Below are 23887 nucleotides of genomic sequence, written 5' to 3' on the forward strand. Positions count from 1 at the left end.
ATTTGGAAGACACCTTTGAGTACAAATCCAAATTTTAGGGATTAGAAAAGTGAAGACATTAAATGTCTTCCACCTAAGTCAGAGCTGGTTAAGAAAGAGTTACGGCTAAAATCTTATTCTCAATTCTCAATCAAGCTGCACCAGGGTGATAGCTGAAGTTATAAATAAAATCAATGAATAATTATCCCCTCCAGGGGATAATCCCACAAACAAGAACAGGAAAAGGAGCGTGCTAAGAAGTGGTTTGTGAGACAGGAGACTCAAAATAACTGGAACACCACAGAAGCCTAGGAAAAGAATTTTAAAGACAATGCCATTGCATCAGAGAGATCAAGAACAAGCCACTGTGAATGATATATCTTGATACAGAGGTTGAATAGAATGGGAGTGACATTAAGAACAAGGAAAGAAGGGGCACCTGGATGGCACAGTCAGCTGAGCGTCCAACTCTTGGTTTTGGCTCAGGTCATGATCTCAGGGTCATGAGATGGAGCCCTGCATTGTTGCTGAGCATGGAGCCTGCGTGAGATTCTCCCTCTTTCCCTCTGCCCCTCCCCTGCTTGTTCTCTTTCTCAAAAAAAAAAAAAAAGAACAAGGAAGAGTCCTCCTCACATAGGAGATTTAGCATGCACAAAAAGAAGGAAGCTATCAGAGAGGAGATGAAGATGACAGAGAAAGGCTGCTACTGGAGGCTTCAGATGCTCACAAGAACCACTTCAAGTAGTAGTGGGAAATAAACCTAACTAAAGGGAACCCAAAATTGCTCCAAGAAACAGACAAGATAGAGACAGTGAAGGTACTAAAGGAGCTGCCTAAGGCAACATTTTTTTTTTTAATTTTTTTAACATTTACTTATTTTTGAGACAGAGAGAGACAGAGCATGAATGGGGGAGGGTCAGAGAGAGAGGGAGACACAGAATCGGAAACAGGCTCCAGGCTCCAGGCTGTCAGCACAGAGCCTGACGCGGGGCTCGAACTCACCGACCGCGAGATCGTGAGCCGAAGTCGGCCGCTTAACCGACTGAGCCACCCAGGCGCCCCTAAGGCAACATTTTTGACAAACATTAATGAAACTCTCCCCCAAAACATGGAGTTAAATACTGTAATAGAAACATAATCACGGGGTTCAATGTACTGTTTCTGAAGGGAAACAGTAGTCACCACTTATTCATACCTGGGTCTGAATATCATCGCCTGTGACAATGTTTCCCACAGCCCGCAAAGCAGGAGAAACCACTTTATAATCATTATGCCTGCAACCATAAAAAGAAATATCAGTGCAAGAGTTCTGGCCTTAGTCTCTTTTCCTTAGGGCTGAAATCCAAACCAAATAATATAACATGATGTCAGAGCAGAAAGGTACCTACGGTAGTTGTTAAGAGAACCCTAGGAGGATGGGTTTCGTATATCCCCTAGAGGAATTATCTTTCCCTTTATTTAGCACTTTTGGAAAAAAACTACAAATCTTTCCTAATAATCTTTCCCAGGTATTTCATCACCTGGATACCAAGATTTCCCTCTCATTCTTGAATACAGTTTTCATTGCCTCAGAGTTGAAAATGTGCCAACAGGTGAACTAACTTAAAAATGAGAGCCAGGCTCCACACTTCAAAGAGCGAACTCTTTCTATTAAACCTCAGCCAACTTACCAGTCAAAAATATACTCTCCATGAAACCCTGTACATATGTGAAAAAAGCTTATTGAAAATCTTAACTTCAGGTTAATATGCTTTAACTTCCCTTAAAAATTCTCTTTTCTTTTCCCTTTAATGAGACTGATCACTCTTCTCAAAACTTGGCCATTTCTCTCACATTTATTTTAGGATCTGATGACTAAAAAGAAATGGTTAAAATACACCATAATCTAGTGACTAAAGAACATAAAAGGTTACTTCCCAGGTTTTGAATGCTGCACTTCTGCCTCGTGCAGCTTCATCTGCCTTTAATTCATAACAGCGTTATGCTGTTCATCTGTACTCAGTTTGTGGTCAGCTGTACTCTCAGAGTTTTGTATTCTGCACATTAAACTCATCTGATGCATTCCACATATCACATTTGGGGTAATGTCTCCTTTCATCTACTTTGTACTTACTTCAATTAAATTTCATGTGGCTAGTAAACGTACCATTTCCCCATTATGTTATCAGTCTAATTTTTTCTTCTAAAGAACTGTCTAAAAATTGGATTAATACAGCCGTAAATTGTTTACACAAAGGCATCACAAGGAGATACAGCAAAATAAAATTCAAGAGTCTAACACAAGTCTAGATTAAGCTCTAAATGAGACAGAAAGATAAGGAATGACTTTTAGTGGCAATATGCCTTTCGCTATCTATCCAGGGGTTGGTCTCAGGTTATTTATCACTAACTGGAATTACACAGTTTTCCAAATGTTCCCGCTGAAGGACTGCTCATAACAAAAGGGTGAGCAGTTCTTTATATAAGCCTCAAAACAAACAGATTTGACATCAATATAAGTTACAAAAGAGAGCAGCCCAAAGCCCAATAAATTAGTACAGTGTATTAATTAGTATTTACCAGCATTTAGAAACTAATAAACTAACATAGGGACAAAAGAACAGACACACTTTAAGATATCTTACATCAACAACTCCACAAGTCTCCTACAGACTCCTGCATCAATGACAGCTTGAATTTTATCATTGGGTCCATCGGATAGATATGAGAGGGCCCAGCAGGCATCAGCCAGTACATCAGTGTCACTGACAAATAGCAACCAGGAAAGCACATTCAGGCAGGGGGAAACCTGTAAAGGGAAGATGACATGATAATGAAATTCAATGGAATAAAAGCCAGAAGTGAGGTGAGAAATTCCAAAAGGCAAGCAGCACACACTTGGTAATTTCTGGGGTGATTAATACTTCTAGAAATGGAGTAACAAGTGGCCAAGCGGCATTTCCATCTTTGGGAATGCTGAGACCAAGGAAAATAATTTCAGAGACTGAAGTATATACCAGTTCTCAGAATGAGATTCCTTGTTGAAAAACACTCTTTGTGGACCAAAGAAGCAAAGACATTTTCACAAGTGCTAAAGCTAATAAATTGTGAATTTTACTGTGCTATAAACAAAAATTGCCAGGTTTTAAGATTAATTCAGAGCTAATTTTTACAATGAAAATTTATCCCAAATTAACACAGAAACAAAAAGCCCTATTTCTGTAGAAACAGATAAAATTCTAACATTTTAAATTTTATGCAAAATTACCAATCTTTCTGTTCACATTAATATTTGTTGCTACACTCTTTTAATTGTACTTTTTTCTGCCCATTTCCATAAGCCTAATCCTTACCTTTGCAAATTCTGGAGGTGGACTTTTCCCTCTACAGAGATTAGACAAAGCCCATACTGCATTCCGTGTCATGGTCAGGCGGTTTTGCTTTGAAAATAACCTATAAGCATGATGATACAATGGTAAACTATATAATAGACATTAATTATCTGATAGCATAAGATAAATACTAAATCATTTAATGCTACTCATAAACACGTCTTTAAATAGCTTTTCTCCAGAAAATAAAGTTGAATTAATTCTAACAGCACTAATTCAGAATACTGGCACTGGAGTAAGCTAGAATGCCTGAAGAAATGACCTGAACAAGTTAATAAGAAAGTATCTGTTATGAAAAAGAACAATGGAAAATTCAAAATGATTTCTAAGAATGCACTGCTTCCTGAGGAACTTTCCATATTTTTACTACTCAAAAAAAATAGTAAGAATAGAAACTTACTGCAAAAGAGGGGGAAGAATATTGCAGTCTAAGACATAGTCCCTGCACATGGTACTATCTCCAGCAATGTTGCCAAGAGCCCAGACTGCCTGTGAAAAAATTACTCATTAATGACAGGTTGTACAGAATTCTCTCAGATGCCAAAATACCACAATAACTCTTTACAAAATTATATGGTAGCTAATCAACGTACACACTGACATTATGAACATTTCTAAGTTCATTATCAGGGAATCAAATGAAGTAGTTGTGGGACTGGGGGAAGAAGATCAGTAATACTATAAAGTATACATGTGAGCACTCAGGGTATAAGTTTATTAAAAGGAGGAACCAACCAGTTCTTATACATATTTTTTATCTCAGGGGACTCCCCACCACCAAAGTAACCTTTCATATAGCCCTTAATACAGAGCAGAGGTTCAAATGGCTTATTCAGTGGATTAAAAATGTTATCTTAAGCTTATTTACAAAAGAAAGCAATGAACAAAGAATCAAAGAATGTAAGAGCATCAAAATGCAGAAAGCTATTAAACTTTTGGGAGGAATATATTGTCTTTGACTGTGATAATGGTTCCACGGGTATATACCTATCTTAAAACTTATCAAATTGTACATTTTAAATATATGCTGTTTTTTGTATGTAAATCATACCTCAATTAAGCTGCAGAAGAAAATCATACTCATTTAGCAGTGATTTATATTTATGAATTTGGTAAAGTTGGCGGTAATAAAAAATACCTGTTTTCTAGGTCTTTTTCTGCATAAAAGTGGCAAAGACCTGCTACTTACTAGAGATCCCTACAAGTAAAAGCCCAGTAACTGCTTACATGTTCTAAAAAAGTATACAGGGCTTAGGGCGCCTAGCTGGCTCAGTTGCTGGAGCATGCAAGTCTTGATCTCAGGGTTGTGAGTTAAAGCCTCCCACTGGGTGTAGAGATTACTTAAAGATAACATCTTAAAAATGATAATAATATAAAAAGTATATAGGACTTTAAAAATTTCAGCATTGGAAGGGGAAGGAAAATGGTTTTATGAATCCAGAAGAAATTCTGCCTACATTCACTATGGTATTTTCTATTTTGGTTTAGATTTCTAGAACACTCCTGTGATGAATCATGGCTTGTCATGGTGGTAAAACTGAGGCCCTGAATGTAAGACCAAAGGAAAAAACGGTATTCTTTGACCTGCTTTTCTTTGCTTCATTTTTTTACCTGCTCCTGGACATCTTCAAACTCTGAGCTGAGCAACTCTATGAAGATGGGCACAGCTCCTGCCTGAATCACAATCCGGGTCTGAAGAGAATTTCCTGAAGCAATATTTGTCAGTACCCAAGCTGATTCAAACTATAAAGATAAAAATAATTTTATTATCTTATTAGCATTTAATAGCTTGTTTTTAGCTATAACAATAAGGTTTTCTGTACATGAAGAAAAGAATCTGAAATCATTATTTGCACATAATCAGATGGATTCTGTATTACTTTTAAATGGAGAATTCCAGTAGAAATACTTCAGACTACAAGAATATTCAGGAGGTCAAAGTAGAACTGACATAAGACCATGAATGGAATGAGGGACTGCTTCATATGCTGACATGAATGATCTCCCAAGATACGAATGAGAAGAAAAGTGTAACGGTGTATATTAAGACAGTATCATACTATATTTTCTAAAAGGGTTAAGAAGGAATATATGCATTAGTTTAGTTATTGCACAGAATATCTCTGGAAGGATACTATAAGAAACTGTAAGAAGTAAGTACTTGTTACCTACATGGAAAGGCAGGGGTGAAAGGGAAATCTCATAAAACCTTATGTACCTTTTGGATTAAACCATGTATATTATCTAACAAAAAATAAAAGTAAATAATTTCTATAGGATAAGCAAAGTGTAAAGGGGAGAGGATGTTAATGTAAAATGTGCCAGATATAGGCACAGTAAAAAAGGCAAAAGATATTTTAAGTAATAAGTAGGCCAAAAGGAGTTAACTGGTATACAATTAATAGAAATGGCAACTTCAGAGCGTTAAGAGCTTCTGACAAATGAGAAGCCTCCAAACAAAGGCACAGAGTTTAAAACTTTTTTTAGAGAGCATTCTTAAAGTTAGGTAAACTGAAGATATGAAGGAAATTATAGCCAACAAAAAGTACAGCATTTTACTAATCTGCCCATCTCTGTAGTAATTTGACTCTCTGGCCTAATATGGAGAAATCCAAGAATGACTCCTGAAATTCTATTTAAGAGTTCTTATTAAACTTTAGTTTTCTTTCCTTCTCCTGTTCTGTCTTCTACTTATCCTTAAATGAAGCACATATGCAAAAAAAAAAAATCAGTGGTATGTCCCTTGAAAGGGAGAGCAAAAAAGTCATTGAAAGGTGGAGCTGTGACTCTTCTAAAGCTTTTGGGTCAACTGAAAGGCAGTTGTCATATGGAAAACTAAATCATCCATCATTGGGGTTTGGGGAAGGAGGCAGAAGACAAGGAAGACAATCTGATTGGCATAGTCCAAAGCCATGTGAATGCTAGCAAATTCACAGCAGAACACACTTAAAGGAGACATTACAAGAAACCTATAAATGTGACATACGCAAGTGAGACACAGTATAGTCTAGTAGCCTAACGGGACAATGATATTACAGTAAGCAGAAGGCCCAGACTAGGAGCACCACAGTTAAAGGGACAATATTTTCTTTTTGGTAACTTTGTTATAAGAGAAGTTCAACAGATTCCTAAACACTTGAACATCACAAAATAAAAATCCCATCATATATCATCACCTCCATAATTAAATCACTCTTGAAACCAGTGCTGAATTGAAACTTTGCATTTGTTCAGTACTTTGTATTATGAAAGCATTACTCACATACTCCTGTGTTCCTCACAACATCCCAGAGAATTCTGGCTTTTGTGGTTTATGAATGAGAAAACTATCAGAAAAAGGTCCAACAATCTAATGATCTGCGTAATGTTACACAGCCATTCAAAGAGGACTTGATTACTGTCTCCTGATCAAGTATGCTTATGAAGCCCGGCCACTCCCTTCTCTCTGACACATAACTGTAACACTGACAATAATCTTTCAATTGCTTGGAGTTTTGGTATCTAGGGCAAGAAATTTCAAATAACAGTATGCCAGAGATACACGCCAGATTATTTAGGGGATGCTAAAAAAGAGAACGGTTCACCTAGTTTCTTCTGCTTTCTAGGAAAACTAACTAGCAGAGTTAAAATTGATTAAGAGAGACAGATGATGTGAATACAAAAGCCAAAAGCAAGCCTTCCTACCAGGCAGCAAGCTCCAAGTTTAACAAAGAGTTGTCAGATACCACGGAGACCAGTCAAAGTAATGAAAACTGTGAGGAAAAAGCAGTGTGTAGAGAATGAGTAAGATCAGCATACATACCGATCCATATTAAAGAGAAAACAGACTGCAGTGAGATTTTGATGCAAATGAAATAACAGCAACCTAAGTAAAGGATTATTAAAGAATTATCAATGAGAAAAAAATCAGAATACTAACTGCTGCAAAACTTCAAACTGCTATCTGCCTGTTGATGTTTAGTATCAAAGGTCTTACAAGAAATGAGAGGGAATTTCAGATGCTACTGAAGAGAATGAAATGGAGAAGCAAAACAAAATAGAGTGAAAATGATTAGAAAAATGGGGAATAAGTGAATAACAGGCTAAACACAGATGGGAGAAAATTGGCAATTAGGATATCTCAGCAAAAGAAGAACGTACCAGAATTACCTTTATTACTAAGAAGTACACAATAATGATAACCTCTGAAAGCAAAATTCAAGGCCTCCCTTGGTAAGAAGAGAAATCGGAAAATACCAGGGACAGAGACAGATGAAGATGATCAACAGAACCAGAGGGGCGACTGAAAATTGTGTTTGTACATGAATAAAGCATTCTCTCTCTCTCTCACGCACACACAGTGATTACTCTGACGTTTGCCCTGTAAAAACTCATCAAGCTATATTTATGCCCCTTTCTATGCCCATCTGTGTATTTGTGTGCTATGTACATATGTAGGAATGAGAAAGAGGAGGGAGGGAGAAAATTCCCCCCAGCATACAGGCCCTGTTAAAGTGCTGGAAGAAACAACTTTCAAATGTGCTTAATATGTATGTTTGTAAAAAACTGGTTGTACTTCAAACTATGTAACATCTCTTTGAGTACTGCCATCATTTTGTTGTTGTTAATGTTTCGGCCTTGGGTCCCATATTAGAATCTAACGTGAAAGAGAGCTGTGAAATGTGGAAGTCCTGTTGCAAAAATGACTGCATAAAGTTATGATAGAAATGGCCAGGAAAGGTAATATAAGTAACCGTGAAACTCAAAACATCAGTAACATGATGAATACAATCTAAGAAATGGCATCACTTAAGTAATAAGCAGTAGCCAAAGTACCTATAACCCTTACTTCCTCTTTTTGCTTTAAACTACTATATTCTTAGTGTTCCAAGAATGGTACCATGCAAGGAAAACTACCTGTCATGCTGTGATTGCTTAAAAATTATCAGTCCACTATTACTTTTCACTGTCCAGACTTGCTAAATAAGGCTACAGTTGAAATCTGAAGGACACACTGAAGATTTGATACTTTCTCTCTTCCCTTTCTCAGTCTCTACCTTCTGGTGCTCAGTTCCTTAAATAAGGAAAATGAGAATCCAAAGCTGAAGTACTTCTGACCTCCTATCAAGTTTCCCACTCCAGGTTGAGGTACGCCTGGTTCCCTTTCTCCATTTGGATCAGGACTCTGTTGCTGGCCACTTTGCCGGGTCCACTCTGGTTCCTAGCAAATGCCAGGCTCACCTGGAGAGCAAGTGAAAAGAGAGGCTCACATCAGAAAAATAAACCCAGATATCAAACTCTGCAGAGAACAGTGCCTGAGTCATCTGAGCAACCTTTTAAAGAAAGGTAGAGGGATCAATGAGGATGGGAAAAGACATAGGAGGATGAAGGCTTACTGCAGTTTATCACATGAAGCTTTTACATGGGACAAGAAAAGCAAAAATGGGGAAACTAAACCAATTTCATTTCAATTTACAATTTTAAGAGGAGTACCTAATGAATGCAACTAGGTTGCAATTTCCTTATTTCTAGCTGTTTTCATACTAAGCTTCTGTAAGAAGGTTTCAGAATGCAACATCTCAGCACTGCAAAAGACAGTACAAACATGCTGGGCCTGGATTCAAAAACCAAACAAAGTGGGCCCAGGGAATATACCATAAGGCAGACCAATCGCATATCAAAGGTTCAAGTATGTCTGAGGCTTACATGTCACCGAGCTTGAGAATGCTCTTAGGGAGATGAAACTATGTTTCCAAACTCCTAGATTCCACCCATGTTCACCTTGTTTGAAAGCAAAGGAGTATCTGGGAAGCACTGCCCAAAGCAGGCATTTTTATCTCCCTGGTGTGAGGTACCTCACTGATTTGGGCATAAGGAGAACCAAAATGTAAGTGAAAAGAGACTTCACTAGGATTCACAGTTCTGTATCTACAGAATGAAGGGATTAAGTTTGTCCACTTGGTTTATCAGTGAGTTTAGCTATAATTATGACCATATATTATTACTCTCTTTCTGGAAGAGAAATGGCAGAAGCCACATTCCAAAAGCACACTATTCAAATTTCTAGTAAGTAGACATACTACCAGGGACAACTTCCATCCTAGTGCTAAGAAGATACAGGAAAGAGTACCCTCTGAGCTGCCCAGAGCACATCTACTTATGTGAGCACGAAGCCTCCTGGCTCTACGGTCTCCTTCAATATACTTGCTCCTCCTGCTTCTGGAGTGGTTGACATTACCCACTGCCCACACTGGAGAGAATACCACGTTGTACTTAAAACGTACACCGAAGAAAACCTGAAGATGATGACCTTTGTATAATAAACAGCTGGTTATCTCTCAGAGTCTTTGGACAGCTAAGTTGAAAATCATGAGGTGGTCACTTCCAGAGGAATGATTTCTCAATCTTTCAGCCTAATTATTAGTTTGCACAAGGGTGGAATCTGAGAATTTAGATAGACGCAGATTAGAGATTTCCAAAGGCTTTCATCTTCAGAAGATCCAAGCTCTAGGATTAGAATCACAAATGATGTAAAATTTACATGTGTTAGCCAGGAGAGGGCACTAAGAGGACATACTGCACTCTAGGGAGTACTGGAGAACACGGAGATGTGGAAAGACCCATTTCTCTTTTTTCATTTTAGGCCTTCATTTATACACATTAAGAAACTAGACATCTGTGACCACCTATGTAAAAACTGCTCAATCCAGGAGTAAATTCATGATCTCCGAACTACTCTGTCAGAGGATACAAACATGAACAAAATGATAATTTTCCCCACCTCCCTCTTCCTACAAAGCTTTTTCAAATGATAAACTGCAGTAAGGCTCTTCATTTGGTCCCTCTGGTTCTCTTGGCAGGTTGCTTAGGGCTCAGGCTTGGTACTCTGCAGTGTTGGTTGTCTGGATTTCCTTTTTTTTTTTTTTTTTTTTTCTGATAAAAGTCTCTTTCCTTGCTCTCTAGGTGAACCTGATTATTTTTCAGGTGTCCGATGATCCTGGCCTTAGATGGGGACCAGAATTACAATCCAAGAGGCAGCCACCAAAACAGAATCCTAATTCAAATGAACTTGGGGATTAGTCAGTGTCAAACTGGAGAAGAAAAACTGATGGGACATTGAAGTACTCTACCTTTTCTGGATTTCTTGTTTTTCTTCTGGAAATAACTCATCACCGCAACAAAGAGAGTAAGAGGAGGAGAAAAGTCGGGATGGGAGGAAAGGAGAGAAAATATCAAGACAAGGCATCAAGTTTTATGAATTACCTACAATCCTCTGGAGAGTAAGGAACCTGGGGACAGAGGTTATTATCATTTATATAAAAATGTCCCCCTCCCTACAGCCTGAGAACAAGGCAAAAGCAGACAAGAGGGTGAAAGTTACCTTTACGATTAACTTGTTATTGTCAGATATACTTGGAAAATTAACCTCATTTTGTGATCCACTTTGTACCTAACCAATTTTTATAGTTGCAGAGTCTTTCTAAAGGGCCAAGCCCTTCAGATTAGATCCTATAAGTGAGAATTTAGATATCACAGGTATTGGTTAAAGAATAACACAGAAACTGATTCAATTGGTTACTCCAAGGAAGTACAGCTACTGAAAAATTGCCAGTCTACTAAAACTCCAACTTTATTCAGGGAAAAAAAAAAAACCCCAAAAACAGTATTTAAAAATTTCTAGATAACTCCCAGGATGAGTCAGTTGACAGGTGGTTCTCTTTACTGTGAAAACTATCCAATCCAGAAGTTGCAGAATTTCCTCTTAGAACCCCTATATAATACAGTACTGACAGACTAAATTAACACAGCAGGAAGCATGGAGATTCATAAGGCTGTCTCCCCGGAAACTCTTCAGGGGAATGGGAAGAATTAACTGGAACCAGGATTGGGGATTACTGAGTCTAACCTAGCCCATGTTACACAGCCCTGACAAAGCCAACCAATGTAATCTAAAAATCTTCCAAAACCAAATTTTATGTAGCCCACACTTAGATTCTTATAGTGACTCTTCAACTGCAAATGATTCCCTATTAAATGTTATCCACAATCATCATAAAATAATCTTCTTCATGATAAAAATGACATGAATTCTAAAGAGTAAAACCAAGGGCCTAGATGTTGACAAAGCTATCAAAAGCAGCTTGCAACGTAGTTGTCAGGAACATCATATCAAAAACGAACCCACTGTATAAATTAACCTAAGTAACAAATCTGTATATAAAATGTAAGTTTGTAAAGGGATTTAAAATATGAGGCAAGAAATGAAAATGGTTCGCACCTGCAGTGTACAATTCTCTTTTCGTTTGAGGAACTCCACAAACCTGGCCACTACTCCCGGTGTGCTGATGACTTCATCAATAGGAGGATTAGGTTCTGTCTCCCCATAAAATAAAAGGAAAGAAGAAAATAATTCTTTCATTTCAATGCAAGGACTTTATGAGCTCAAATTTACTTCATAATATCCCTCCCTCCATTTTAGCATCTCTTTCATGTTGGAAATCTAAGAAATAAAATGTAAAATTCTAAATGTAAAATGGAGCGCAGTCACTTTGAGACTAGGGTAGCTCAAAAGGTTTCACAATAAAGTATACGTTAACATGGAAATTGATGGGCAGAATTCTCAAAAATTAAAGCCATTGCTTCTATAATTTTAGAAAACTTAAGAAAGTAGGGGGGAAAACATCCAAAGATGACCACTGTTATTATTTCAGAATTCTTCCTTCTAGCCCCTTCTCTGTAGATGGGGTTTTACTCTAACAAGAAGTTGTTTTAATAAACTGGATTAGGTGACTCTGCATGTGCCTGCAGGATTTAATTTTACAGCTGCGGTGTTAAATAGGAGCCAGAAAAAATTCATTAAGGATGACTTGCCAACTTAATCTCACTTTTCATTTATGACAACAGAGTATTTTATAAATGAAATCATTTGGTAGAAACCTGTTGGGTTAACAGAAAATGTCCTAAACAATCAACATGGTAATTTCAGCAAGAGATCTGACAAAGTTCTTGATGACATTCACAGAGCGATGCAAGAAAAATGACAGATTATAGTACTAGTAGGGATTCTTAGACAAGTCCAAAGCTTTAATGAAACAAAGGTGACTAATGGTTCAATGTTAATTTGGAGAGCGCTCTGATGACCTGTTCTTTGCCTGGTTCCACACTTTTATCAACTATTCAGGTAGTACAAATAAATTTGATGATTATAATAAAGATGAAGTAATTAATATGCTAGATTACAGAAATAACATATAGGAAGAACAACAATAAGCTGAAGTTTGCAATAAAACGACGGGGATAAAGCAGGATTTAGCAACTGAAATTTATAAAAATATTTTTAAAAATCTACATGACTTCATAGATGAATCCTAAAACACATGTGCATGAAAAGAAGTTCTATGGGAGTTTAGATGGCTGCAAATACAGTGAACCTTACTATGCCATGACTACCAAAATAACTGCTGCTGCTATCTTGGAGTACATTACTGGAACGTACAGTCCTAGGACAAGGAAGGCAATCTGTCCCCTCACCTTAGGGTAACGAGAACACATCTGAAGTACTATATTCTAGTTACCACATTTTTTAAATGTTTATTTATTTTGAGAGAGGGCGTGCACACGCATGTGTGCCAGGGAAGGGCAGAGAGAGAGGAAGAGAGAGAATGTCAAGCAGGCCTATGCTCAGCATGGAACCCCACATGGGGCTCAATCTCACAACCCTGAGATCATGACCTGAGCTGAAATCAAGAGTGGGATGCTTAACCAACTGAGCCATCCAGGTGCCCCTAGTTATTACATTTTTAAGAGGGATGGCTAGGAAACTAGAATCTAGGCAGTAAAGTAGTAGAAAGCAGCAAAAGGCCCTAAAAGGTCACATGCTGTGAGAAAGCCATTAGGCTTAGCACGCTGAAAAGAGACAAGAGGAGTGGGAAAAGTGTACATGATAATAGCCTTCAAATATTAATAAACTGTCACACGAGAAATGTAATTTTTGTATCACACAAAAATGTATATTATATGTTATAGGTTTTTATTCCAGTTCCCTCAAGGAATATATTAATTTATCACTAATGACTCCAAAAAACTATACCTTAGTACTGGGCCAAGGGTAGCAGCTATTTATTTAAGGTCAATGTTTACTATCAACATTTTAATGTGGTTCAGAGTCATAGTTCTGTTTACTTGCCCAGAATGGCGAAAGTATCATATTCTAGTCTACCCTAATTATACCAAAAATAAATAAACAATTACCATGCCCAGCAATAACACTGATCTTTCAAATGATATATTTTTTTTAATTGTTTTTATTTATTTTTGGGACACAGAGACAGAGCATGAGTGGGGGAGGGTCAGAGACAGAGGGAGACGCAGAAAGAATCTGAAGTAGGCTCCAGGCCTACTGAGCTGTCAGCAGAGCCTGACACGGGGCTCAAACTCGTGAACCACGAGATCAAGACCTGAGCCGGAGTTGGATGCTTAACCAACTTAACCTAGGCACCTCTCAAGTGATATTTTGACAGTTTTTCTTGGGGTGCCAGGCTGGCTCAGTCAGTAGAGCATGCAAACCTTGATCTGAAGGTTTTGAGTTCGAGGCCCACATAGAGATTATGTAAAAATAAAATCTTTAAAAAAACAAACAAAAACACTTTGTTTTTTTTTTTTAAAAGAATGGAGTTTCTCAATTTGAATTAACATGAAATACTGACTACTGTTCTTATCACTTTAAGGTCTTTTATAAAATAGCTCAGAAATTAAAATAATGCTCCTTTCTGGTCCTGGTAAGATTGCATAAATAAATAAATTCGAAAATTAGCCATAGCTCATAATTATACTTATGTCTATAAGTGTCCTTTTATTCTGTTGATAGACACATTCCAAAGCAACCTACCTGTGATGTGAAAAACAGAATATGGGAAAGTAGTATTTTTTATCGAAATGAAAAAATATACAGTCAACCCGTGAACAATACAAAACTTGGGGCGCCAATCCCCACACAGTCAAAAATCCTTTTTAACTTTGGACTCCCCCAAAACTGAACTACTGATAGCCTACTGCTGACAGGAAACCTCACCAATAACATCAACAGTCAATTAACACTTACTTTGTACGTTATGTATTACATACTGTATTCTTACAATAAAGTAAGCTGGAGAAAAGAAAATGTTATTAAGAAAATCATAAGAAAGAGAAAATACATTTACAATATTGTACTCAATTTATCAAAAAAGATCTGCGTTATAAGTAGACCTGCACAGTTCAAGCCCCTGTTGTTCAAGGTCAACTGTACTTTAACATACTCAGAACTCACCTTTTGAAAGCAGTTTTCTGAATTTCTGTGTTGCTGAAAGCTGTTGCTCTGGGCTATTGGAAAATATCATTTCAATCATGTCAGAAGTAATTACACCACCCTGGAAACACAAAAAAGTAAAAATGATAAAAATTTTAACTCTAAATCAAAGGAAAACAAAGACAGTATAAACTGTGGCCAACATTATTAAGTTAATCATATTTATCTAGAAAAGTTACACAAAGGTAGGATAATCTTTACATGTAGAAATGTCTGAAATGATCAATGATGTGACAAAGCCAAATATTTTGTCTATCATTAAGGAGCTCATGGGGGCAACCTGAGTGGCTCAGGTTGTGATCTCCCAGTTGTGGGATCAAGCCCTACGTGGGTTCCACACTCAGCTCTCTCCCTCTCCCTGCCCCTCCCCCATCTCTAAATAAATAAATAAATAAATAAATAAATAAATAAATAAATAAATAAATAAATAAATGTTGTGAAAAAAGAAGCTCATGACAATAAGAAAGTAATCTTATGAGTAAATACTAAGAGAAGGCGTTTATTATTCTTCTTCTCCTTGCTCATCACATGGTTGGTTGTTCCTTGTCTTTCAGACAAATTTGTTAAATTCTAAAAGAAGGCTTTTCATGGTCTCCAAATCTAAAGGAACTGCTCCATCTCTATCACTCTATTTTAATTCTATGCCAACCCTTTTCACTATCAGGTATTTTTCTCAGTTATGTGTTTACTGCCCAGATTCCTCCAGTATAGCAGATTTGTGAAAACCAAAGACCCTGTCCATCTTACTGTTCTATCACCGAAGGCTGGCATATAGAAGATGCTCAATAAATATTTATGGAGTATAGAATAATCCTGTGTAATTCATAGATTCCAGCTGCTACCAAATTCAACAGCTGACTCAAGTTTACTTAAAATTTCTATTTTCTTTATTAAAACTTTTCAGTTTTCCATTATTTTCTTGCTTTCTTAGAACTTTTCCATTTTTTACTATAACCCATCCCCAATATTAGCAGTTAACCTACTTCTTAGGGTCACCTGTCAGAATGAAATAAAATTCCTGTCATTTCATGAAATATTAAGAGTCAACAAGATGAACTGTGAAGAAAACTGCACTGAGTTGTCAATGATAGCTGGTTGGGAAACAGCACTTAGGAAACAGTGCTTACCAACAGCACTGGTTGGTAAACAGCACTTTATCAAACACCTGGCAAATCCCAACTGGGAGAATGAAGCATTCTGCTCTTAACAGTCAGAAAAGTAACTACTTTGAAACTTACAAAACTGATACCTGAATAAACAAAGGTATCTATATGATTCTGTTATGAATGTCTGGATACACTTGGATATACACATTCATTCTCTCTCTCTCTCTCTCTCTCTCTCTCTCTCTCTCTCTCACACACACACACACACACACACACACACACACACACACACACGTTTTCTTCCCTCTTATTCCCTAATGTAAGATGTACTGACTTTACATTCATGGTATTTAAGTACTGTTAATTTTATATCCCAGCGTTTAAGTAACAGGATATCAAGGAGAGAAATGAACATCACTCAAAGACTTTGCATCTTCTTCCGGGGAGGTTAGTACATTTTTACTTGCACAAACAATAACTATATCATGTCACATGGAAGTATAACTTTGTTATTTATTTATCTGAGTCTCAGTATGGTTTAAGGAGTTGTGTATACATGCCAAGTTGCCAAGGAATGTACTAGGATAGTTAATTTTATATGTCAATTTGGTTAGGTTATAGTAGCCAGTTGTCTGAACACACATTAATCTAGATATTGCTGTAAGAAAAATTTTTAGATGTGATTAACATTTAAACTAGTATAATCAAGTAAAGCACATTACTTTCTAAAATGTGAGTTGGCCTCAGTCAGTCAGTTGAAGAAGGTCTTAAGAGCAAAGACCGGTTTCCTGAAGAAACTTAAGCCTCAAAACTACATCAACACTTACCTGAATTTCCAGCCTACTGACTTGCCCTACGGATTTTGGACTTACTAGCTCCAACAATTACACGAGCCAATTCCTTAAAATCAACCAATCAATCTCCTACAGGTTGTTTCCTCTATAGAATCTTAGTATTATAATCCACGAAATACTTCATATTAATATCCACTTAAAAAAATGGACAGTTTGACTTTCTGAAGGGCCTAGAAGAATTCACCACAAAATCATAGTGTTGGTTGGGGCACCTGGGTGGCTCAGTCGGTTAAGCGTCCGACTTCGGCTCAGGTCATGATCTTGCGGTTCGTGAGTTCAAGCCCCGAGTCGGGCTCTGTGCTGACAGCTCAGAGCCCAGGGCCTGTTTCAGATTCTGTGTCTCCCTCTCTCTCTCTTTAACCTTCCCCCGTTCACGTTCTGTCTCTGTCTCAAAAATAAACGTTAAAAAAATTTTTAAAAAAATCATAGTGTTGGCTACAATGTCTATCTACATAGATTCCAAAATGATTTAAACTGCTCTCCTAATTTAAAAAAAAAAAAAAAAAAACGGTCCATAAAAACTAGAGATCTATGAAGTAGAAAAATATATATAGGATACTGTGCACAATATGTCACAATTTGCTTAAAAGGGGAGGAGGAAGAAAACTTATTTTCTCAAGAAGAATAAGAATCCAGTAACAGTGGTTGCAAATGAAGAAAGAAATTGGGTCACTGAGGTAGAAGAAAGATTTTTTTTTGAAAACTATATATGATCTATTAAAACATACTGATTAATGAGAAATCTATACAGGTATCCATATAAACAAAGCATAATTTTTAGATCCTCATGTAACCTCAAGAAAGTTACAAAACAGGTTGTAATAGAAAAGCCAACAGCTGTGATATGGAGCCAATTTTTAAAATCATATAAACATGCCCAATTTGATAACTGAAATGAATAACAAACTGGGATTTTCTTTAAAGTATCCCTTGTTATTCAACTTTTAAGGAATAATTTTACAATTATCTTTTTAAGTTTTAAAAGCTGAATTAATCTTCACAATTTAGTTAATTCTGTTTAACTGTATATTATTCAAACTATAAAAAACATCTAATGAACCAGGATATTAAGTATATGGCCTCTTTTCAAAAATGAAATGCCAAGTAATTTCTGTAGCCATTTACTAACCGCTTTTTAAAAAACCCAAATAGAAAGCTAAGCCTCATATCTTCAGAAACATACTAAAAAGAGTTTCTTTCATGATCTTACTTACTGGTGCCATCTCCATGTTATTAATCTGAGCCTCATGGAAGCCTCCATCTGACATAACTTCTTCTTCTGTTTCTTCCTCTGCTGTAGCAACATTTCTTCGCTTGAATAACTAAAAAATAAAAAATCATTACCAAGTATTCTAATACAAAGGAGTTAAACATCAAAAAACTAGGCTCCCCACTTAAAAGGCAATAAGGAAAAGGTGGAGCTTTTTGAATTCTAGTTCAGAATTCTCCAGTCTTATAATCTAATGCAATTAACAATCACAATATGCTGTTACCAACACCTGATGTGGTAAAACTTACTAAGAGAAGCCTAACACTGCATGACATATAAAAAGAGTAAGGGTGAAAAAGGAGTCGAGGCATGCTTGGCCATTCCCCTTTCCTTTACGTGAAGTTGGTAACACTATGGTCTTACCAATACATCGTGGGAAATGATAAAAATGATGTCAGAATGGCTTAATACTTCCCTCCTAAACCTCAAAAATAATGGACTGAGACTTCACAACCTTTCTAACCCGTCCAACAACCAGTGATGACATGTGACTACTACCTGAACACTAACTTTAAATCGTCAATTTGTGTAGGCCAAGAATATTTCTACCTAAAGGGAGCCACTAAGGTGTCTCATTGTATCTTTTTTTTTTTAATGTTATTTTTGAGAGAGAGACAGACAGAGCACAAGCGGGGGAGGGGTAGAGAGAGAGAGGAGGAGACACAGACTCAGAAGCAGGCTCCAGGCTCTAAGCTGTCAGCCCAGAGCCCAATATGGGGCCCAAACTCACGAACCGTGAGATCATGACCTGAGCCGAAGTCAGACATTCAACTGACTGAGCCACCCAGGCGCCCCTCCGTTATATCTTCAATAGTCCCAGGCAGTTCACTTGTTCATCAAACCATGACGGAGGACCAATAACTTATCCTCTCACCCTATGCAACCCTGTCTAAAAGCAGACAAATGCATAAAATAACAGGTTTCAGCCAATGGATAAGAGGCAGACCAGGCATTGATCCTTCAGAAAAGAAAAGAAGTAAGATTGGCCCTATGACTGCCTCAGATTATTACCTATACAGAGTTTTCAGGCTGTAGCACAGGGAAGACAACACCCAAACAGGGCCTACAGGCTCACTCAGTTGAGCAGACAGAGTTTAGAAATGAGGAGGCCAAGACAACTAGAATCCACAGGCAGAGTAATAAACAGATCAATATAGAGAGAATTCTAAAAATCTGCAGAAAGTTCCCCATGAGTCTTTAGCTTCCTGCTAATAAGCACAGGTGTGTAAGGAAAAGCTGGGAAAGGAATCATCCCCAACAAACATGCAGAACAATTTTGACAGTTGTATCAGTCAAGAGATATTCATGTTTCAACCAGACAGAAAAGACTTAGGGTACCTGGGAGGCTCAATTGGTTAAGCATCGACTCTTGATTTCGGCGCAGGTTGTGATCTCACAGTTTGTGGGATCAAGCCACATATCAGGCTTGATAGCAGAGCCTGCTTGGGGTTCTCTCTCCCTTTCTGCCCCCTCCCTCAAAATAATAAACTTAAAAAAAACACACACACAGAAAACACTTCCTAACATATAAAGAACATTTAGTACAACACTCAGAAGGAAATGGACCCAGCACTAAAGCTAAATTAGCCCCTGGATTAAAGGATATTAAAAAGTTCCAGCCCAATGAAACGTAAAAACAAATGTTACAAGTAATTTACTAAACCCAATGACAAATTCAGAACTATATGTATTTAAAGATAGAAGAACTCCAACAACAAGCAAGATAAAATTCACAATTCTTAGGATTCAATTGGAAACTACGAAGCACTAAAAAGAAGAAAAGAGAGAAAAATTAATCAAAATCACCTAGAAATGACAAAAACGGCAAAATGGAAAAGAGCATTATAAATGTTGTTATATATTCCACATATTTGAAAGGTAAAAGTACAGCCATGAGGAGAGAGAGAAAGAGATGAACAAAAAGGCTAAGCAAGTACCTAGACATGAAAAATAAATTTTTTCAGATGAAAAGCACACTGGATAGGATTAACAGCCAATTACATATTGCAGAAGAAAAAAATTAGTGAATTTAAGGACATAGCAATATAAACACTCCAAAATAAAAGAGATGGACAAAAGACTGAAAAAACTGTACAAAATATAAGTCAGTTGTGGGACATCAAGTGGCCTAACACACATGCACTGGAGTTCTAAGATTGGGGTAGGGGAATATATTTGGAAAATGGCCAAAAATTTTTTTTTTTTAATTTCAAGTTTTTATTTAAATTCCAGTTAGTTAACATTATAGTATATTAGTTTCAGGAATAGAATTTAGTGATTCATCACTTACATATAACACCCAGTGCTCATCAAAACTGCCTTCCTTAAAACCCATCACCCATTTAATCCATCTCCCCCCACAACCTCCCCTCCAGCAATTCTCACTCTGTTCCCTATGTTTAAGAGTCTGTTTGATGGTTTGCCTCTCTTTTTCCCTGTTCATCTGTTTCATTTCTTAAATGCCACATGAGTGAAATCATACGGTATTTGTCTTTCTATGACTTATTTTGCTTAGAATAATACACTCTAGCTCCATCCACTTCATTACAAATAGTACGACTTCATCTTTTTTATTGCTGAGTAGTATTCCACTGTACATATACACCACATCTTTATCCATTCATCAGTCAATAGACATTTGGACTCTTTCCATAATTTGGAATTCATTCATGTTTTCTGTCCATTTCTTAACTGGATTATTTGACTTTTGGGTGTTCAGTTGTATAAGTTCTTTACAGATTTTGGATTACTAACCCTTTATCAGATATGTCATTTGCAAATATCTTCTCCCATTCTGAAGGCTGCCTTTTAGTTGTGTTTCCTTTGCTGTGTAGAAGCTTTTACCTTGATAAAGTCCAAATAGTTCATTTCTGCTTTTGTTTCCCTTGCCTCCAGAGACATGTCAAGTAAGAAGCTGCTATGGCTGATGTCAGAGAGGTTGTTGCCTGTGTTCTCCTCCAGGAATTTGATGGTGTCCTGTCTCACATTTAGCTCACTCATCCATTTTGAATTTATTTTTGTGCATTGCCTAAGAAAGTAGTCCAGTTTCATTCTTCTGCATGTCGCTGTCCAGTTTTCCCAACACCATCTGTTGAAGAGACTATCTTTTTTCTATTGGATATTCTTTCCTGCTTTGTCAAAGATTAGTTGACCATGTAGTTGTGGGTCCATTTCTGGGTTTTCTATTCTGTTCCATTGATCTATATTTATATTTTTGTGCCAGTACCATACAATCTTGATCACTACAGCTTTGTAATATAACTTGTAGTCCAGAACTATAATGCCTCCAACTTTGCTTTTCAAGAGTGCTTTGGCTATTCAGTGTCTTTTTTGTTCTACAGTTTTCAGAGTACAGATCTTTTACCTCTTTGGTGGGTTTATTCCTACGTATCTTGTAATTTGGGTGCAATTGTAAATGGGATCAATTCCTTGATTCTCTTTCTGCTGCTTCATTATTGGTATATAGAAATGCAACAGATCACTGTATGTTGTTTGCACCCTGTGACTTTACTGAATTCATGTATTAGTTCTAGCAATTTTTTGGTAGAGTCTTTTGGGTTTTCTAGATAAAGTACCATCTCATCCGCAAATAGTATAAAGTCTGACTTTTTCCCTGCTGATTTGAATGCCTTTTATTTCCTTTTGCTGATTGTTGAGGCTAGGACTTCTAGTACTATGTTAAATAACAGTGGTAAGAGTGGACATCCCTTTCTTGTTCCTGAACACAGAGGAAAAGCTCTCATTTTTTCTCCATTGAGGATGATAGTAGCTGTGGGTCTTTTGTATACAGCCTTTATGATGCTGAGGTACGTTCCCTCTATCCCTATTTTGTTGAGGGTTTTTATCAAGAAAGGATGCTGTACTTTGTCAAATGCTTTCCCTGCATCTACTGAGAGGATCATGTATTTCTTATCTTTTTTAATAATGTGGTGTATTACACTAATTCATTGAGAATATTAAATCATCCTTATTGCCCAAGGATAAATCCCACTTGATTGGGGTGAATGATTCTTATAATGTACTGTTGGATTTGATTTGCTAGTATTTTGTTGAGAATTTTTACATCCATGTTCAGCAGGGATACTGGACTGTAACTGTCTTTTTTAGTGGGATCTTTGGTTTTGGAATCAAGGTAATGCTGGCCTCATAGAATGAGTTTGGAAGTTTTCCTTCCATTTCTATTTTTTGGAACAGCTTGAGAAGAACTGGTATTAACTCTCCTTTAAATGTTTGATAGAATTCCCCTGGGAAGCCATCTGGCCCTGGACTTCTGTTTATTAGGATATTTTTTATTACTGATTCAATTTCTTTGCTGGTTACCAGTCTGTTCATGTTTTCTATTGTTCCTGTTTCAGTTCTGGTAGTTTACATGTTTCTAGGAATTTATCCATTTCTTTTGCATTGCCCAATTTGTTGGCATATAGTTTTTCATAATATTCTAAGTGTTTTTATTTGTGGTATTGGTTGTGGATCTCCTCTTTCCTTCATGATTTTATTTGGGTCCTTTCTCTTTTCTTTTTGACAAGTCTGGCTAGGTGATTACCAATTTTATTAATTTTTTCAAAGAACCAGCTCCTGGTTTCGCTGATTTGTTCCACTGTTTTTTGTTGTTGTTGTTATTATTTCTATATCATTTATTTCTGCTCTAATATTTATTATTTCCCTTCTTCTGCTGGCTTTAGGCTTCATTTGTTGTTCTTTTTCTAGCTCCTTTAGGTATAAGGTTGGGTTGTATATTTAAGATTTTTCTTGCTTCTTGAGGTAGGCCGGTATTGCATATACTTCCCTCTTGTGACCCCTTTTGCTGCATTCCAAAGGATTTGGACCGTCGTGTTTTCGTTTTCATTTGTTTCCTGTATTTATTCCTTTAATTTCCTGGCTGATCCATTCATTCTTTAGTAAGATGTTTTTTTAAAGTTCATTTATTTTGAGAGAGAGAATGTGTGTGTGTGTGTGTGTGTGTGTGTGTGTGTGTGTGTGTGTGTGAGAGAGAGAGAGAGAGAGAGAGAGAGAGAAAGAGAGAGAGTGAGAGCGAGAGAGAGAAAAGAGAGAAAGAGAGAAAAAGAGAGAGAGAGCATACAGGGGAGAAGCAGAGAGAACCCCAAGCAGTCTCCATACTGTCAGCACACTCCAACACAGGGCTCTAACTTGAACCATGAATTCATTACCTGAGCTGAAACCAAGAGTTAAACACTTAACCAACTGAGCCACCCAGGTGCCCCAAGTAGAATGACTAACCTCCAAGTAGAATGCCACCCAGGTGCCTCCAAGTAAATGGATTTAACCTCCATGTATTTGTGGTCTTTCAACATTTTTTCTTGTGGCTGACTTCAAGTTTCATAGCATTGTGGTCTGAAATATACATGGTTTGATCTCAACCTTTTTGCACTTGTTGAGGCCTGGTATGTGACTTAGTATGTGATCTCTTCTAGAGAATGTCCCATGTGCACTCAAAAGGAATGTGTACTATGCTGCTTTAGAAAAAAATATTCTTGGGGCGCCTGGGTGGCGCAGTCGGTTAAGCGTCCGACTTCAGCCAGGTCACGATCTCGCGGTCCGTGAGTTCGAGCCCCGCGTCAGGCTCTGGGCTGATGGCTCGGAGCCTGGAGCCTGTTTCCGATTCTGTGTCTCCCTCTCTCTCTGCCCCTCGCCCGTTCATACTCTGTCTCTCTCTGTCCCAAAAATAAATAAATGTTGAAAAAAAAAATGAAAAAAAAAATATTCTAGATATATCTGTTAAGTCCATTTGGTCCGGTGTGTCATTCAAAGCCATTGTTTCCTTGTTGCTTTTCTTCTTAGATGATCTGTCCATTGCTGTAAGTGTGGTGTTAAAGTCCCCTACTATTATTGTATGATGATAGTTGATATGATATGTTATTATTATGATATAGTGCCTCCCCCCTTCATTTCTTGTTGCAGTCTTTGTTTTAAAACCTAGTTTGTCTGATATAAGTACTGCTATTCTGGCTTTCTTTTTGATG

General features: G+C 37.2%; 1 protein-coding gene and 1 long non-coding RNA gene across 7 annotated transcripts in view; one reads left to right on the forward strand and one right to left on the reverse strand.

The window, feature by feature from the left end:
• Window positions 1-23887, reverse strand: part of KPNA1 (karyopherin subunit alpha 1) — a 70531-nt gene that overhangs the window by 14177 nt on the left and 32467 nt on the right. For all 6 annotated transcript variants that reach the window (XM_019839839.2, XM_003991694.6, XM_045037014.1 and 3 more), the window contains 8 exons: window positions 17851-17958; window positions 14638-14737; window positions 11608-11702; window positions 4962-5093; window positions 3751-3839; window positions 3312-3411; window positions 2604-2767; window positions 1175-1253 (listed from right to left, as the gene is read on the reverse strand). In XM_019839839.2, the coding sequence (XP_019695398.1) occupies window positions 1175-1253; window positions 2604-2767; window positions 3312-3411; window positions 3751-3839; window positions 4962-5093; window positions 11608-11702; window positions 14638-14737; window positions 17851-17958 (867 nt within the window). The remainder of the gene's footprint in view (window positions 1-1174; window positions 1254-2603; window positions 2768-3311; window positions 3412-3750; window positions 3840-4961; window positions 5094-11607; window positions 11703-14637; window positions 14738-17850; window positions 17959-23887) is intronic.
• LOC109503470 lies at window positions 2765-7676 on the forward strand. Its single transcript, XR_006585094.1, has 2 exons — window positions 2765-3433; window positions 4839-7676. It is a non-coding gene; the product is annotated as an uncharacterized LOC109503470 (long non-coding RNA).

The sequence above is a fragment of the Felis catus genome, chromosome C2 (assembly GCF_018350175.1).
Source record: "Felis catus isolate Fca126 chromosome C2, F.catus_Fca126_mat1.0, whole genome shotgun sequence".
In the NCBI taxonomy this organism is placed as follows: domain Eukaryota; kingdom Metazoa; phylum Chordata; class Mammalia; order Carnivora; family Felidae; genus Felis; species Felis catus.